A 17,558-nucleotide genomic window follows, 5' to 3' on the forward strand; every position below is an offset into this window, starting at 1 on the left:
TGCCTGGCCTGCTGTGTTCCTCCAGCCCCACACTGTGTTATCTCTGACTCCAGCATCGGCAGTTCTTACTATCCCCCATTTGTCAGTTGCATTATAGCCAATGTGCATTGCCGGAACACACGTTACAGCAGAACCCTCTGTACCTGCAAGTTGAGTTTTTGAAAGCTGATTCTATTTGCTGGCTGTAATGGTCCTCATGAAATATGTTTAGTGTTATTCATCCAGTTTCTACCAAGAATGAGGATGGCATGGACAATCCCCTATAATAAGTTAGTTTGCAGTGGAATACAGTACATCATCGATTAATGTTGTGGTTGCTTTCTTGAAAATCGCAACAGTAAGTGAACTGACTTTAAATGAATCATAGGTTCCCATAGGAATCAACCTTAAAGTCAGAGTTAGGTTCCATCGGACATTTTTGCCCAGATAAAAACAATGCACAATTGAAACATTTCACTAGACATGTTTAGCATTGTGCATTCCTAGCTGAAATAACTTACAAAGTAAATTCACCATTAAATATAAAATAAACACATTACAGCACACCTCTCGTACAATATATTTTAAAAGCACACTCACCTGTATTTTTAGAACTATTAAGCTCCATCTAGCAGAAGTAGTCAGTTAGCGCAGGGAGCTACAGAGTTCCTGCTCCAACCAACAATTGCCACTAGATGGTGATCTCAGCCTAGCAGACAACAAGAAAGAGTGGCTGTCATGGCGAATGAAGCAGCCAAGAATAGAGAACAGAAGGCAAGGCCAAGACTAGGGCAGAAGGGGAGAGAAAGCAAGGCCAGGTTGGTAGGTCGCCTGCTGTGAAATTAGGTCAGATCTAAGCAAATCAAGTTGGGAGAATGCAAATGCAGAAGGAAGAAACTCCAGGAGGCAGGTCCTGGAATTTGGAAGGGAGGAGAGGTGGTAGCAACAACATTAAATTTGAAATGCAATCATTACTGAAGGGAAACATGTTTTAGATATAAAACAACATTCAATCAAAATTACAGAACAAATGTCTTACCACATATTTTTAAAAGTTGTTCTTGGCTTCACTTCTCCCTATCTCTGTACCTAGTAGAGGTTACACAAACCTTCAAGACATTGGCACTCTAGTTCAGAACCCTGGCTTATTCACAATTTTAACCATTTTGCCAAAAAGCGGTCGTACTTTCAGCTCCAATGCTCTAGAATTCCTTGCTTAAATCTCTCTGCCTCTACATCTCTTTTACTTAATAACAATCCTTAAAACCCAACTCCAAAATTAAACTTTTGGGCATCCACCCTAATATCCCTCTTTATGAATAGAGAAAGCATCAAAAATCTCTTGACCCCATTCTCCAGTCTGATACAAAAAGTATCCAGAAAGACCTAACTGGATTCCACTCATCTTTCTCATGTAAATTCCTTTGTTGATACAAAAAACAGAAATCATCTTCAGAAACTGTGAAAGGGGCAAATCCTCAAACAGTGAGTGAAAGACTGTATCAGTGCAAACCATCTTGTTTCAGTGGCAAAGAACTAAATGGAATTGGAAGGAACTGAAAGAAAACAATTTGCTGAATCTTGTGGTCCAGACTGCTACTATCGAATTGGTTCTCCCTTATTTCATTCTTTTTTCACCTTTAATATTCAAATCGTTGTGTGCGCGCCTGTGCGCACGTGTATATACAGAGTGACAGAGCGAGTGACAGGAAGTGAATTTTAGAAGGAGTAGAGTTTAAGGTCTGAATTTAGAGTCATAGAGTCACATAGCACAGAAACAGACTCTTCAGTTCAACTCGTCCATGCCAACCAAGTTTCCCAAACTAAATCAATCCCACTTGCTTGCATTTGACCCAAATCTTTCTAAACCTGTCCTGTTCATGTACCTATCTAAAATGTCTTTTAAATGTTGTAACTGTACCTGAAACTACCACTTCCTCTGGCAGTTCATTCCACATACAAACCACCCTCTGCGTGAAAAAGTTGCCTCTCTGGTCCCTTTTAAATATTTCTCCTCTACCTGTAAAATTATACCCTCTAGTTTTGAATTCCTCAAGCCTAGGGAGAAGACCTTCGCTATTCATCTTATCAATGCCCATCATGATTTTATAAACCACCCCTTAATGTCCTGTGTCCAGTGAAAAAAGTCACAGCTTATCTCCTTATAAAACTCAAACCCTCCAGTCCCAGTAACATCCTTGTAACTCTTTATTGCACCCTCTCCAATTTAATAATATCCCTCCTCTAGCAGGGCAACCAGAACTATACACTGTACTCCAAAAGTGGCCTCACCAACGTCCTATACAGCCTCAATATGCTGTCCCAACCCCTAACCTCAATGGTCTGAGCAACGAAGGCAAGCATGTCAAATACCTTCTTTACCAGTCTGTCTACCTGTGACACAACTTTCAAAGAACTATGTAACTGAACCCCTAGGCCTCTCCATTCTATAACACTCCTCAGGGCCTCACTATTTACTGAGCAAGTCCTGCCTTTGTTCATCTTACCAAAATGCAACACCTCGCATTTATGCGAATTAAACTCCATCTGCCACTCCTTGGCTCTTTGGCTCAACTGATTGCAATCCCTTTGTAATCTTAGATAACATTCCTCACTGTCTACTATACCACCAATTTTAGTGTCATCTGCAAACTTACCAACCATGCTTCCTAAATTCTCATCCAAATCGTTGACATAAATGACAAACAACAGTGGACTCAGCACAGGTTCCTGCGGACCACCAGTCACAGGCTTCCAGTCCAAAAAACACCCCTCCCCCACCAACCTCTGTCTCCAACCATCAAGCCAATTTTGTATCCAATTGGCAAGCTATCCTTGAATCCCATGTGATCTACCTTTACTAAACAGTCTACCAAGCAGAACCTTGCCGAAGGCCTTACTAAAGTCCATGTAGATAATGCTTACTATTTTGTCCTCATCCATTTTCTTGGTCACATCTTCAAAAAAATTCAATCATGATTGAGAGACACAATTTCTCACGCATAAAGTCATGCGAACTATCCTTAATCAGTCCTTCTCTCTCCAAATGCATGTAGATCCTGTCTCTCAGAATCCCCTCCAACAACTTCCCCACCACTGATGTTAGATTCACAGGTCTATAGTCCTCTGGCTTCTCTTTGCAGCCATTCTTAAGTAACGGCACATTAGTCACTAACAAGTCTTCCAAAACATCACCTATGGCTATAGATAATACAAATATCTCTGCTGGGGGCCCTACAATTTCTTCCCTTGCTTCCTAAAATGTCCTAGGATATACTTGATCAGATTCTGGAGATTTATCTTATGCTTTTTAAGACCTCTAGCACCTCCTCTTGTACAATGTGGACCTTTTCAAGACATCAATACTTATTTTGCCCGAGTTCCCTAGCTTCCATGTTTTTCTCCATCACAAATACTGAAGTGAAATACTCGCTTCGTATCTCTTCCACCTCCTGTGGTTCCACACATAGGTGACCTTGTTGATCACTAAGGACCCTATTCTCTCTCTAGTAGTCGTAAGTAAACAACTCCTATTTCCTAAATAAAAACCAAAAGAACTGCGGATTCTGTAAATCAGGAACAAAAACAAAATTGCTGGAGAGGTTCAACAGGTCTGGCAGCATCTGTGAAGGAAAAAACAGAGTTAACGTTTCGGGTCCGATGACCCTTCCTCAGAACTCAGAACTCCTATTTCCTCTTTGCCATTGGATAAAGACAATTGCGCGCAATAAAGTTATTCTCTTGTTAAGTATAGAAACCTGCTGAGTGTTTTCTTTCAATCTGCATTTGTTAGTCAGGTAAATTGATGGCTTTGGTTGTTTGGATTTTTTTCCCACATTTGTGAGGACGCTCGGAATGGTGGAGCTTCATTTCCAGGACATTGCCACAGTGAGTTGTCATAGGCACCCTATAAATGCAAAGTCTTTTTGGAATACGGAAAGGCAGTGTTTATCAACACCAGACTGCCCGATTGACTATGTATGTGTGAGCTTCAAGAGCCGCGTACACGCAATTGTTTGACCCTGCATCTGCCAACATGCATGCGTGGAAGCTCCAGATGGCCCAAATGACTAGGGAAAAATGTTATACTGCTACGTAAGGGAGTAGTCATCTGAAGTTGTAGATATTTTTGGGATGGGATGGAAGAAACTTAATCTGCATTTGATTACAATATAACTAACCATGGAGCACTTATTGTAGACACTGATGCAAAAATTACAAACTGTTCAACATTCCTCAACCCCGTTAAGCAGAAAACTGACAAAACAGAAAAAACCTTGCTCTGAGTCAATTAGGTTTATTGTAGTTTGTTTTCATTGTAAAGCATTGAATCCAATAGTTCTAAACTCGGTTAAAAAAAGACTTGAATAGTAATCAGCTCTCTACATAATAAATCTAGCACTATCTTTAGCTCCTTCAGCTGCAGCGATAAATGCACACAAGATAGTGACATTAACTACTTCTGTGAGTTTTCTAACTTGCTGACCTACAAAGAGGCCCTTTCCTGGATATCATTTTAAAAAAAAAGTAATTCCCAATACTCCACTCAAATCACAGAATCACAGAAAACTTGAATAGGAAAATAACCGAATGTTTCGGAATCAAAAAGAACATAATAGCCAGCAGGTAGAACAGAATACCGTAACTTCTGTTAAGTACAAAACAATTTCACAAGGCAGTAAATTGGGGCACTGAACCAAACTATTTTGCTCAAGGTAATTTTGTTTCATAATATTTAACATGGTACAAAAGAGATTTCTTTTAAAAAAAACTTTGTATGTGACGAACGCGATGAGGTTAAATAGATGATGCAGATCAGCAGCTGTTTTAACACAAACTACACCCACAAAAGCGCAACATCTGTTGTACCCAATAGCTCTGGTCACTTTGTTTGCAAAGAACAGAAGTAACAGAGGTACTTAGAGATTTGTACCTGAGTAAATTGGCACAAACTCAACTGTAAAACAATAATAGCCGAAGACTATTAAATATCAGATTCACTGGTTAAAGTACAAAACATTATGTTCTTTAGAAATTTATGCCCCAATGCACCTGAACTTGAAAATTACTCAAAGAGTTTTAAAGTACAGTACAATGGTTACTAAATGCATATATTAACTTATAAATCCTGAGCAAGAAGAAATATCGCCATCATCTCACCAAGTATCTCCTCTCTGGTCACAGCTTCTCTTCCTGCAGTAGTAGTTTCTAAGGTCAATTAGATGATCTGAAGAAACTAGGGCTTGGTCAAAGAAAAAGAACAAGTACTGCACATACACAAACACTGTGCCCACCTGCTCAGTGTTTCCTTTCTTTTAGTTAAATTTCATTTGTGCTCTGCACGTCCATCAAGGAGAGATGGACATAAACGCTGAGTGCACTGATGCATACTGGAAGTGGGTGCAGTGATTGACAAATTGAGCCTCAGGGACAAAAGAAACACTCATCTTTGCACAATCCAAAGATGTGTTTAGAGAGTTGCTGGTCAATGTCAACTAAATATTTCTTGGGGACCTTCATCCAATCTAAAATATTAAGTCACTTTTAGGGCATACAATTTTGTTTCAAAACAAAAAAAAAAAGTGACCAACAGGTAGGAGTTTGCTTGCCTTCTCTCCTTGCCAAGAGAAATTTGCAAAAACCTAATTACTTGCTGAATTATGGTTTCCTGGCTTGTCACAACGCTCCAGCACATCAGGTGAATGTTCTAATCTGGCAGTACGTACTAGCAGGCTAGTCAACTGTGAACAGTGCTGTAATTCTGCCCCGTTCAACACCCCTAGAGACCTCTCTAAACCAGGAAGGTTGTCATCAACTGAAGACACATACTGTTTGTCCCAGAGTTCAGCTATCTCAGCACGCAAAGATTTTACCTGCAAACTTTCTCTGCTGAACCTTACAGACATCTAGCACAAAGGCCAAAGTCCAAATGCTAACTATTCAACTGATTGCTGCCAACTCAAATTTCATTTCACTGCAACCGTTAATTATTTCTTTTTAAATATTCACTACAAATTATGATGCTGTCTCTGCCTCAAAAGCAAGTTCTAGGAAAGGATTTAGTGCTCCAATAAGCTTGTGTGAATGTTACTAACTTCATCTTTCAGTTTTTGTCTGTTTATCTACACTGTCATTTTCCCACTCAAAACTCACAAGAAAAATAAAATTTTCTTAAAATCATTTAATCTGAGATCATTAATTGTTTCCATCAATCAAAAGGCTCATATTTTCACAACTAGCCTCTCATTTTAATATAACTCTAATGATTGCTTGCTGTATTTTTCCCCATGGATCAAATGGAATGCCAGAACTGCATGAAATACTCCAACCACGTTAAATAATAGTAAATATGAAGCGAAGATTCCTTGCTGCTATATTCAGTGGCCAAATCACATAGAAAAGAAACAAAGGAATTCAAGCTCAGCAGGTCTAGCAGCATCTGTGGAGTTTCTAAGGAAGGGTCACCGAACCTGAAACATTAACTCTGATTTTTTTCTCCACAGATGCTGCCAGGCCTGCTGAGCTTTTCCAGCCACTTCTGTTTTTGTACCTTATTTACAGCACCCACAGTTTTTTCAGTTTTTATAAAGGAATTCTATCTTTGTGATTGCACGTACAGATGTGTATCATACCCACAGATCTCTCACTGGTTACGTTTACACTCAGAGGAAACCTCACAGCAGTGAAAGCTTCAGATGAGAACAGTGGCAATTGATTGTTTCAGAATTCTTTACTTTACTGCATTCTTCTCTTTTAGAATGTTGTCAAACTATTGCCTTGCATACGCTTGCGAAATTAAACAATGGGACATAGATCAATGAATAGCCAACAAAAATGATTATTGGATTTAGTTCCAAACACATTAAAAAAATCTGGATTAACACTTCCTAATACAGTGAATAACCCAGGGACAGGAGAGAGTATGAGGTTTCTATGATTAACTAGCTTCGTATTAAACACTCCTGTACTCTAATCAAATAAAACTGGCTCTGGCTCATTCAAATGTGGATTACTTGACAATCAGTTTTTAAGTATACCTACCGCAAGTATAGTGTTCCTCACTCTAAGAGAAGATCAGGGTTCATCGAAAAACAGAATCATCATCAAACATGTGGCGGGTGGAATCACCAAGATCACATCCTTTTAAGAAATTTGGATCCTTGAGGTGGCAATTTGGTCAGCAATCTTTTCCCTCTGATCTACAAAGTTTTATTCTTGAAAGCATGGTCTGTAGAGTCAGCAATGTAGAAGTGTCAATATACCACACGTACCAGTCTTTGCAATGTTGCAAATTGGCAAAGTTCCTTGAGAATATAACTTCTACTTCAATTATCTGTTCATTATTAATTTTTCTGGAAGAATAAACATCTTGCACTGGGGATTTAAAAATCTAGTCTGTACACAGAAAACAACACTGGGGAATTTGCTGAAGACAAAGAAAACAGTGGGTCCTTATTAACTATGGGAATTTGTTAAATCTGTCTGGTTTGGAAGCAACTGTTGCAAATCACAGAGGAAGAGGAAACTATTGTTCTGAGAATGTCTGCCCTTGGGATAGCTCCACTGCTTCCAGAAATGTGTTACTAAGTTCTTTTGCATATTTTGATAAGCTAGTTGTTGAAAGATAAACATGCAAGATATAACACTTCAGACAGAGCAGCATTGGTAAAATTTCTGGGTGTTGTTACATTCCAATTTTTTCCCCCTTTCTAGTTAGTTGGCAAATCATCAGCAGCTTGGAAAAGTCCCCAAATTAAACACTGAAGAACTGCAAATTATGATTTCCCATTTGTCCAATATGGATAGCATACATTCCAAAAGCCTCAACAACTTAAATGAACTAAGGTCCCAAACCTGCATACCCATATATACCAGCAATATTCAGCTCCACTTCTTCACCAATATCACTTGCTGTCAATGCAAAATATGGGTTTGGTCTAATCAAATCAAATCAGTCCCGTGAGCCCCTCTTCTGCTTCTCAAGCAGATTGCAGCTGATCAATATTTCAGCTTCTTTTAGTCTTAATTCCAAGCACCCAGTGATTGGTCTATCCTATGTCTTGTTTTCGTGGCTATCAATAATCTCAAGTAACAAAGATCGAGCAAATTCAGTTTTGAAATTTGAAGCGACAGACTGAATAAGCCTTTGAGAAGTATGATGCAGTTCCAGATTTCCACCTCCCTCTATTTAGAGAAGTATTTCCTGACATGAGCCCTGAACAACTGAGCTCTAACTGTAAGGCTATGCCCTTTTGTTCAGGACTGCAGAAAAGCGACCATTACCTGAATTCTCAAACTTCTGCCTGATACCCAGTCTCGACTTCTCCTTCATTGGTGTCTATCTAAACACCGAGAACATTGAAACTGTCTTCACGCTTTGCCATCAATTTTATCCTTCTTCCTGCCCATTATGTTAAAATAAACTTAATTATTCTGCAATAAAAACAAAGTGCTGGAAAAACTCAGCAGGTCTGGCAACATCTATAGAGAGAGAAACAGAGTTAACAGTTTGAGACCAGTGCCTCTTCGTCAGTACTGAAAGCTTTTTTCGAAATTTAACATGGTTTTTTTTCTATCTGCAGTTGCTGCCAGATCTGCTGAGCTTCTCCAGCACTTCGTTTTTGTTTCCAGTATCCAGTTTTCAGATTTCCAGTATCCATTGTTCAATGTTTTATTTACTTGATTATTCTGCACCTGATTTGACCCCAAACCAGGTATCCGGTTCCACAGATACTCCATCATGAAGGCTACTTCCATAATTTAACCTGCTTCTACTCCATTCAGGACATCTACCGCTGAAAGCTGAATGTCTTTGCCACCTCATAACTCAACTACTCGTACTTTCCTCTCTATATAAACCTTTACTACCCACTGTAATTTCAGCACCAGCCTGATCCCCTTCCATTCATGTCCTTGCTTTACTACACTGGCTTCTAGTGTAACATCACTTCCAATTTAAAAGAATAATCACTGTGCTCAACCACCTTTTTGACTAAATTTTGATGACCCCTTGGCCTCATGACCATTTACAATTATGCTTTTGTGAAATACTTTGGGATGATTTGTTACACGAAAGCCGCTACATGAACTTAAGCGACTGTTGCCTGTGTGACTATCTGAATCACTAGGATCCAAGGCGAGCATGGTCTTTTGCAGTCGAGTGAGAAAAATCCCAATACTGGTCTACCCTTCCAAGCACCATCATAAGGTACATTGAATCAATCTATTCAGACACATTATGACCCACATTTGGGGCAGGTGGGACTTGAATTTAGGCTTTCCAGCCAAGACACCGTGCCACAAGGGTCCGATGCCATTAATCAATCTTAGTTTGGTCATTCTTCAGCAGCAGACTGAAATATTGTGGATGGGCCTGCTTGTTTCAAACAATTATTATGTTTACTTCAAATATTAATTTGGTTCTAATATTTCATCAAAAGGTATGATAATTTAAAACCATCTCAGCCCAGAGGGTCCCATCCAGGGGCATGAATTAAACCTTACTATTTGATTTGCTATATTCCTCTTGACTACAGTAGAAACATAAACTCCATCATGTCAAACTTGCCTCTGCAACCTAAGGAAGCTAACAAAATTACCTTATTAACACAAACACATTCAGACATCAAGTTTCATGATAAAGCCACCTAAGACCGCACACCTCTTGATTTTCACATTAACCATCTGCCTGGCAATAATCACCTGGATAACTTGTATTATTCGAGCCACAGTGATGCTGGAAGCCTAGGGACATATCATTGACTGATTAAACCCAGCTTCTTGTGCAAAACGCGAGAACTGGTCACAACTAATGTGATGCGTTAACCCTCGAATGTAAATCTTGCATAATCAGCTGCAACACAATGAAATGGAAATTGGTGGTCATCAGTATACCACACAGATCTGGCACAGTGACCTGTTTAAACTACATTTTGTGAAGACCTAATTGAAAGCTACAGATTCAGAACAGCTGGAATTCTGAATTGACTCAACACTTACACCAACATTGTTTTGCAGATAAGAAAATTTTGAGCATAAGGTTGCTGTTATCCCAAATTGAGCACACAGGCAAAAGATCTGAGTTTCAACGACAGAATAATTCCAAATGCAGTCTTCCAAAAAGATGCTCCAGAACATAGAAAATCTTGATGTAGAATGCAATAGTCTGGTCCAGTTCTGCAATATCCCGCTTACTTGCATAGTTTCTACCTCTTGAGGAACTGGAACTGGAGAAGCAGTCTATATTCATCTATAGACGATATTTACTTCGCTGTACCATATTTAGAACAGTACTTCTCATGAGCAGATCAGCAATCCAATTGCAAGAGATCACCTTACAAATGCCAAACAGCAAAGCTACAGGTAGGTCTGAGAAAGGCACCAGAAACATGCAAAACAAAATATCAGGGAGAGCAGATATTACACCTAAATTCTGAATTTGCATTAAGTTCCCAAAATGAATTCCTTAGAAAAAATGGTTGTGGAACAAAAATGATTGTGAAAAGGAAAAGAAACTTTCCACATCACTTTAAATTCTGGCCTATTCTGTTACGAGATGACCACGGGTTTTGTGCTTGGTAGAATCCCCTTGTTTGAATATCATATCAAAACAAGTGAACTATAAAATGTGAGCCATGATTTCTCACATACTCACTGAATTCATTTTAAAAATTTTGCGATAAATGTAGAGCACCAGATGTTCAAGCAGGCTTTCAGAACCCAATAATTCACTGTGGTTAGATCTGACTAACCTTTCACCATAGATTCTTGACAGAGATCACATTAAGTAAGGAAGGGTGAGTTTCTGTCACTAGATTGGACAGGAGGTTATAGAACTTCAACTGTCAAAATTGTTGCCAATTTAAAATTTGGTACAGAATGCTTGAAGAATTTATATTTTTCTTGATGTGAATCTGAAATAGAGAGATTTACATTTGAATCATCCAAGGCATGTTTCCTATGCGCTTGCCAGTCACAGTGAATGACTGAATATGCTGCATGATATTACCCCAAAGGATGTCAAAAGAAGCAACCGAACAGACAAATGATCCTATAGTATAGTAGAGCTAATTGTTTACCAGCTCCTTTCAGCTAACTTCTACTTGAGTTCAATGCCATGTATGCCAATATTTCTTCAATGACTGATTCAAATGACTGGCAAACTAATTATTCCATCAGAAATATCAGGAGTTGGCTGAATGTAGTCCACAAGAATGAATTTATTCATTCATCAGATTTTAAGAGGACATCTAGTGACACCAAACCGAGATGAGGTAACTTCTCAAAGATTACAGATAAAAACTGACATCTTTCTTGCTATTCAGTAACTCTCTAGGAAGCAAATACGCCAAACAGACCTTCAAGATACCTTCTAGCATCAGTTAGATTACAAAAAAATTGCTTTGTGTGCTTTAAGGAAGAGGTTGCTGGGCTCCTTGCTGAGGTATTTGTATCTTCAACACCCACAGGTGAGGTGCTGGAGGACTGGACGGTGGCTAATGTCGTGCCACTATTTAAGAAAGGTGGTCGGGAAAAACCAGGGAACAAGAGACCAGTGAACCTGACGTCAGTGGTGAGCAAAAACAAAGTTGCTGGAAAAGCTCAGCAGGTCTGGCAGCATCTGTGGAGGAGAAAACAGAGTTAACGTTTCGGGTCCGGTCAGCCGTGAGCATGTTGTTGCAGGGGATTCTGACGGACAGGATTTATATGCATTTGGAAAGGCATGGGCTGAATAGAGATAGTCAACATGGCTTTGTGCGTGAGAAGTCGTGTCTCACGAACTTGATTTGAGTTTTTTGAAGATGTGACAAAGAAGGCTGATGAAGGCAGATAGATGATGCTGTCTATATGATCTTCAGCAAGGTGTTCAACAAGGTTCCGCATGGTAGACTGGTTAGCAAGACGAGATCATCTGTAATCCAGGGGAAGCTAGCCAATTGGATACTAAATTGGCCTGAAGGTAGGAAACAGAAGGTGGTGTGGAAGGTTGTTTTTTGGACTGGAGACCTGTGACGAGTGCCGCAAGGATTGTGCAGGGTCCACTGTTTTTTGCCTTTTGTACAAATGATTCAGATACGAATATAGGAAGTATGGTTAGTAAATTTGCAGATGACACCAGAATTGGTGGTGTAGTGGACAGTGAACAAGATTATCTCGGAATACAACAGGACCTTGATCAGATGGGCCAATGGGCCAGAGTGGCAGATGAAGTTTAATTTAGATAAATGTGAGGTGTTGCACTATGGTAAGGCAAACCAGGGCAGGACTTTTATAGTTAACGGTAAGGTCCTGCTGAGTGTTGCCAAACAAAGAGACCTAGGGGTGCAGATGCACAGTTCCTTGAAAGTGAAGTCGCAAGAAGACAACATAGTAAAGGTGGCTTTGACATGCTTGCCTTTATTGCTCAGTGTATTGAGTATAGGCGTTAGGATGTTATGTTGTGGCTATACAGGACATTGGTGAGGCCATTTTTAGAATACTGCTTTCTATTCTGGTCTCTCCACTACAGGAAGGGCATTGTTAAACTTGAAGGGGTTCAGAAAACATTTACAAGGATGCTGCCAGGATCGGACCGTTTGAGCTACAGGGAGAGACTGAAATTGCTGGGGTTTTTTTGCCTGGAGCATCGGAGGTTGAGGGTTGACCTTATGGAGGTTTATAAAATCATGAAGGGTATGGATAGGGTGAATAGCCAAGGTCTTTTTCCTAGGGTAGGGGAGTCCGAACTAGACAGCATAGGTTTTAAATAAGAGGGCAAAGATTTAAAAGGGACCTGAGGGGCAACTTTTTCATACAGAAGGAGGTGTGTGCATAGAACAAGCTGCCAGAGGAAGCGGTGGAGGCTGGTACAATTACAACATTTAAAAGCCATCTGGATGGGTAAATGAACAGGAAGGGTTTAGAGGGATACGGGCCAAACTGAACGGGATCAGTTTAGGACATCTGGTCAGCGTGGACAAGTTGGACCGAAGGGTCTGTTTCCACGCTATACAACTGTATGACTCTTCTATCTGTAGCATTAGGACTGGCATCTGAAGAAACTCATCTCCACCTATGCTCCATGTCAATGTTAATGGGTATAAATTATCAAAGTTCCCCAACACTTATTTTTGGGGGAGGATGCAGACTATACAGTGAAAGATTCAGAAGAGATTGATGTTCGTTCAGCTGATCAATTCTGGTCTAACCCATGATTTCTGGACATGACCAAGATGTTGGCAGCTGGATAATAAAATTGATTCCAAATTATTAAATCACAATCCATGAGCCTTTTGTCAAAACAATTGGCAAAGAGCAGACATTCTCATTTTTCTTAAATATATGCCACATGGGATGCTTTAAATAGCTATGCAAGTTAGACAGAGAACAACTGAAAGAGGAAGAAGTATAAAATCTTGATATCAAGTAAAATGAATTTACTTTGCTAAATAAACATGGTTACAATTTAAAATTGTTCGACAAAATTTAAGATCCTTCTGATACAGTATCTGAATAATTTGACTTGTGTTTATTGTTCTTTATGTTCTTAAATAGGAAGTTGGCAAAATAAATAAAACATTATGTTGAATTTTGTAAATCTTGTATCAATGAACATTAATTCCCGACACAGTTTAAAAAGGTTCATTTGTGCCTGCATAAAGAGTGTGATGGCATCGTGAAAAGCAGAATGAGCAAAGCCAGCATCTACAAATACACTTTGCACAATAAACTGAACTCCATTATGGTAAAGTATTGTGGTCATAATGATGCAATGACTGTGTTTACCCAAGTTACTGCAATGCTGACTGATACGATTCAGGGTTTCTCTCTGCTTCTTTCTTTGTTACTCCCCTCTACCAAGTGTTGTCATCAGCACCTCTCAGAGGGATGAAATCAAAGACTCTTTCATCGTTATTGACATTATTAAAAAGGTCTGGACACACAAAATTTCAGAACATACAAAGGATTTACTATCCCTTCCTCACTGTTGTTGGTGCTCCTAATGCATAAATATCTCCAGGTATAAACTCTGCACATCATATTTCCCTTTGATATTACCCTTGGGATATTCAATCTTAGTCATTATGCAGGAAGTACTCTCTTTCAAGGGCACATAGATGCAACTCAATGTAACAATCCACCCTTCTTAAGGGGAGGATTCAAATTTGTTTGGGTTCAACAACTCTAATGGGTGCCGACAGCAGTTGCAACTCAGCCTTACGTCCAACTTTAACTAAGGTACTATTCCATATTTCACAAAAAATACTTAGGTAATATGATTTTATCTTTCAGATTTTATAAATACGTCTACATGCGAAGATTATGACAATAATGGGAAATATCCAACAGTTCCCCTACCTGATGACTGGGCCCCACACGGATTTCTCCCTGCGTGCTATTCAGCCTCCTGCAAGAGACAATAATTATATGTAAAAAAAGAAGAAATCAGCAACTGCACCCCAAACAAGATATGTTTGCAAGAACAATGAAAAACAGCGTAAATTATAGAGTGCAATCCTAAGGCAGATGCAGGAGCAGAGGGATCTGGGTGCATATGTGCATTGATCATTGACAGTAGTAGGAAAGGTGTAGACAGCAGTAAGTAAAGCTTGCAGTGTCCCCAGTTTTATTAATAGGGGCATAATGTACAAGAGCAAGGAGATAATGTTGAACTTGTATATGGCACTTATTAGACCTCATTTGGAGCACTGTGCACAGTTCTGGGCGCCACATCGTAGGAAGGATGTGAATATATTCGAGAAAGTACACAAGTGGTTTACACGAATGGTTTCAGAGAAGAGGAACTTCAGCTGAGGATAGACTGACGAAGTTGAGACTGTTCTTGAAGAAAAGCATCTTGTAGGAAAACTGATGGAGATTTTCAAAATAATGAGCAGACTTGATACAGCAGATAAAGAGAAACTGTTCCCGCTCTTAAAAGAATCAAAAACGAGAGGGCACAGGTTTAAAATGATTTGTAAAAGGAGCAAATTATGCATGAAAAAGCTTTCTTACACAGCAAGTAGTTAGGATATGGAATGCAAAGACTGGAAGTGTAATGGAGGCTGGCTCCATTAAGACGTTCAAGAGAGTACTGGATGTTTATTTGAATAATGTGCAAGGGTATAGGAACATTTAGGGAATTGGCAGTAGGTAATCATGCTTATTTGATGAGCCAGAACAGACACAATGAGCCGAGTGGTCAATTTTGTGATTTGAAAATCAGTAGTCTATGTTCTGCATTTAGAAACAAAAATATGTTTTCAATATAACATATTCTACCTTGTATTTCCTTTAGTACATTATATGCTGGCATAAGTTACAGAAAATACAGCAATTAAAAAGTATCTGAAAATATAAAACCTAGATTAATTTAATTCAAGTGAGTTCATCTCAAAATACAGAATCTTATATAACAGGGGTAACATCAGAGGAATGAAGCAGAAAGCTGCAAAAAAAAACACATTCTGTTAGACTCTCCCTCACTGTGCCAAAAAACAGTGATTAAAGCCAAAGGTTGTAAATGAAACTACTTACAACATAGGCAGACCCAGAAAATAAAAATATTAACATTAACTCACATTATACATTGCACTAATATGAAAATGTCACCATCTGGAGTTCTGACAATCTTCTTTTGCGGTTCAATATTAAAAATTGTTTGATAAAACTCCTATAAAGCACCTTGGGACACTGCACCACATTAATAGTGTTAAATTATTGCAAATTGTTATTCTCTACAGATTAGTAGCAAAACTGGCAAATCCAGTTGAGCTAAGTAACGTTAGGGTTAAAACTGAACCTCCTTAAATCTCACTGTATAACTTCATGAGTTGCTTGGCTATTTTTTTTCAAACAAAGAGAATCTGGAATGTCTCTGAATGTTAAAAAGCAGCAGGAAACTGGGCACAAAAGTGGTTGATGCAACAAAGATGGTAACTATAGCAACACCAATTTAATTTTTTGGTTCCACAGCTGCAACGGATTAAAGAAAATGACAAGATGTTCGCATTGAAAGTGCACCGTTGCTATAGCTACACTGTAGATTTCATGTTACAACAAGCCCAGCAGTGCTCAGAATTTTTAAGTCTGTGCTTGTGAACTAATGCATTGCCAGTATGGCTGCGTTTAATTCTATACGTATATAGGGTTGCTTCTTGAAGCCTAGACATTGCCATTATGGTATACGGAATGCCACATTTGACATTTTTTAAACAAAAGATGCTGCTTCTATGTATGGAACCACATTCAAACTTTTGTGTTTCTCAAATAAAAAGACAATGCAAGTTTTCTTAAAAATAAACTGCAATTTTCAAGTGTATCTTAAAATGTGACTAGTGGTTCTTCAAATGAGATCTTCATTTCAGTTTCAGCAAAAATGATGTTTTTAACAACTGCCGTGAAGATCTATAATTTTCAGTATGAATGGATAACAGGGATACCTTTTGGCTGTAATGTTAATGCTATGTGCATGTCTTTGAGTGTATCTTTATTTTTCTAACCAGGAGCTTGCTAATTATAAAGATACTTTGCATTCGTATTAAAGTTTCTCATGTTCAAGTATCTCAAAGTGTTTCACATACGATGACTTGCTCTGGAGTCAAATAACAACTGCGTAAGCAACAGTGGCCATTTTGAACCAGTAATATGCAAAGTAATGAGACTAATGACCAGTTAATTCCCTTTGACAACTTGGGATGAAAGAGAAATAATGGTGCTGGATTAGCAAAACTCCTTGGTTTTCAAACATCGCCACAGTATTTTTAATAAAGAAGGAGGTCTTTGAAAAATTCTAAGATGCGAGTGTCAGTAGCTGAGCCAGTATTTATTGCCCATCCTCATTTCCCCTTGAGAAGCTATGTGGTGGTCAGCTGCCTTCTTGAACCACTGCAGTCCGTTTTGGCATAGGTAGAACTACAATACCATTAAGGCAGTGTTTCAGGGAAATTGAAAGAACAGTGATATATTTCCAAATCTGGGTGGGGAGTTGCTTGGAAGAGAACGGAATCTCAATCTAACATCTTGTGCAATCGCGTTTTGTTTAAAATAGATATCATTTGTCAAATGTCAACAGCAATTACTCTTTCTAACCTCAACCGCATCCTTTCCTCAAACTGCTTGGCTCAACATCAGTAAAAATTTTAGGACAGCAGTAAAACCGTATAATGTCACATGCCCGCTTATGGGAAGAAAGTTATTTCTCTTCTTCCAGTATTTAATACTGACTTCCAATTAATCACTATTGGCTTCCACTTTATAGTTTGTCCAACTTTTGAAAATGTATAAAGTACAAGCAAGGTGTAACGGGGCCAGAAGAGACAGAAAAGTGACTTATAGAAGGGAGACAGTGAGATATGTTGGATGTTGGCCAAAGGGAAAGGTTTAAGCTGAGTGGTGTAATACAATTGCCACCCAATCCCTGAATCCACGTTTCCTGCTATTTTTCATCTACTACACACTTCTTGATTCTCAGACAATTCTTGTAATAATCCCTACATATCTCTCTCTCCCTTTCTCTTTTAAAAATCCTCTTCCAATATATCTCTTACTTAATTTGTAGATTTTAACTTTCTCCAGCAGTAAACTCCACCAACTTTATG

General features: G+C 38.8%; 1 protein-coding gene across 2 annotated transcripts in view; it reads right to left on the reverse strand.

Moving 5' to 3' along the window:
* The window catches only part of LOC109919782 (arginine-glutamic acid dipeptide repeats protein-like), a 245,923-nt gene that overhangs the window by 23,076 nt on the left and 205,289 nt on the right, over window positions 1–17,558 (reverse strand). For both annotated transcript variants that reach the window (XM_048615258.1, XM_048615257.1), the window contains one exon: window positions 14,317–14,365. In XM_048615258.1, the coding sequence (XP_048471215.1) occupies window positions 14,317–14,365 (49 nt within the window). The remainder of the gene's footprint in view (window positions 1–14,316; window positions 14,366–17,558) is intronic.

Source organism: Rhincodon typus, chromosome 31 (genome assembly GCF_021869965.1).
Source record: "Rhincodon typus isolate 14 chromosome 31, sRhiTyp1.1, whole genome shotgun sequence".
NCBI lineage: Eukaryota > Metazoa > Chordata > Chondrichthyes > Orectolobiformes > Rhincodontidae > Rhincodon > Rhincodon typus.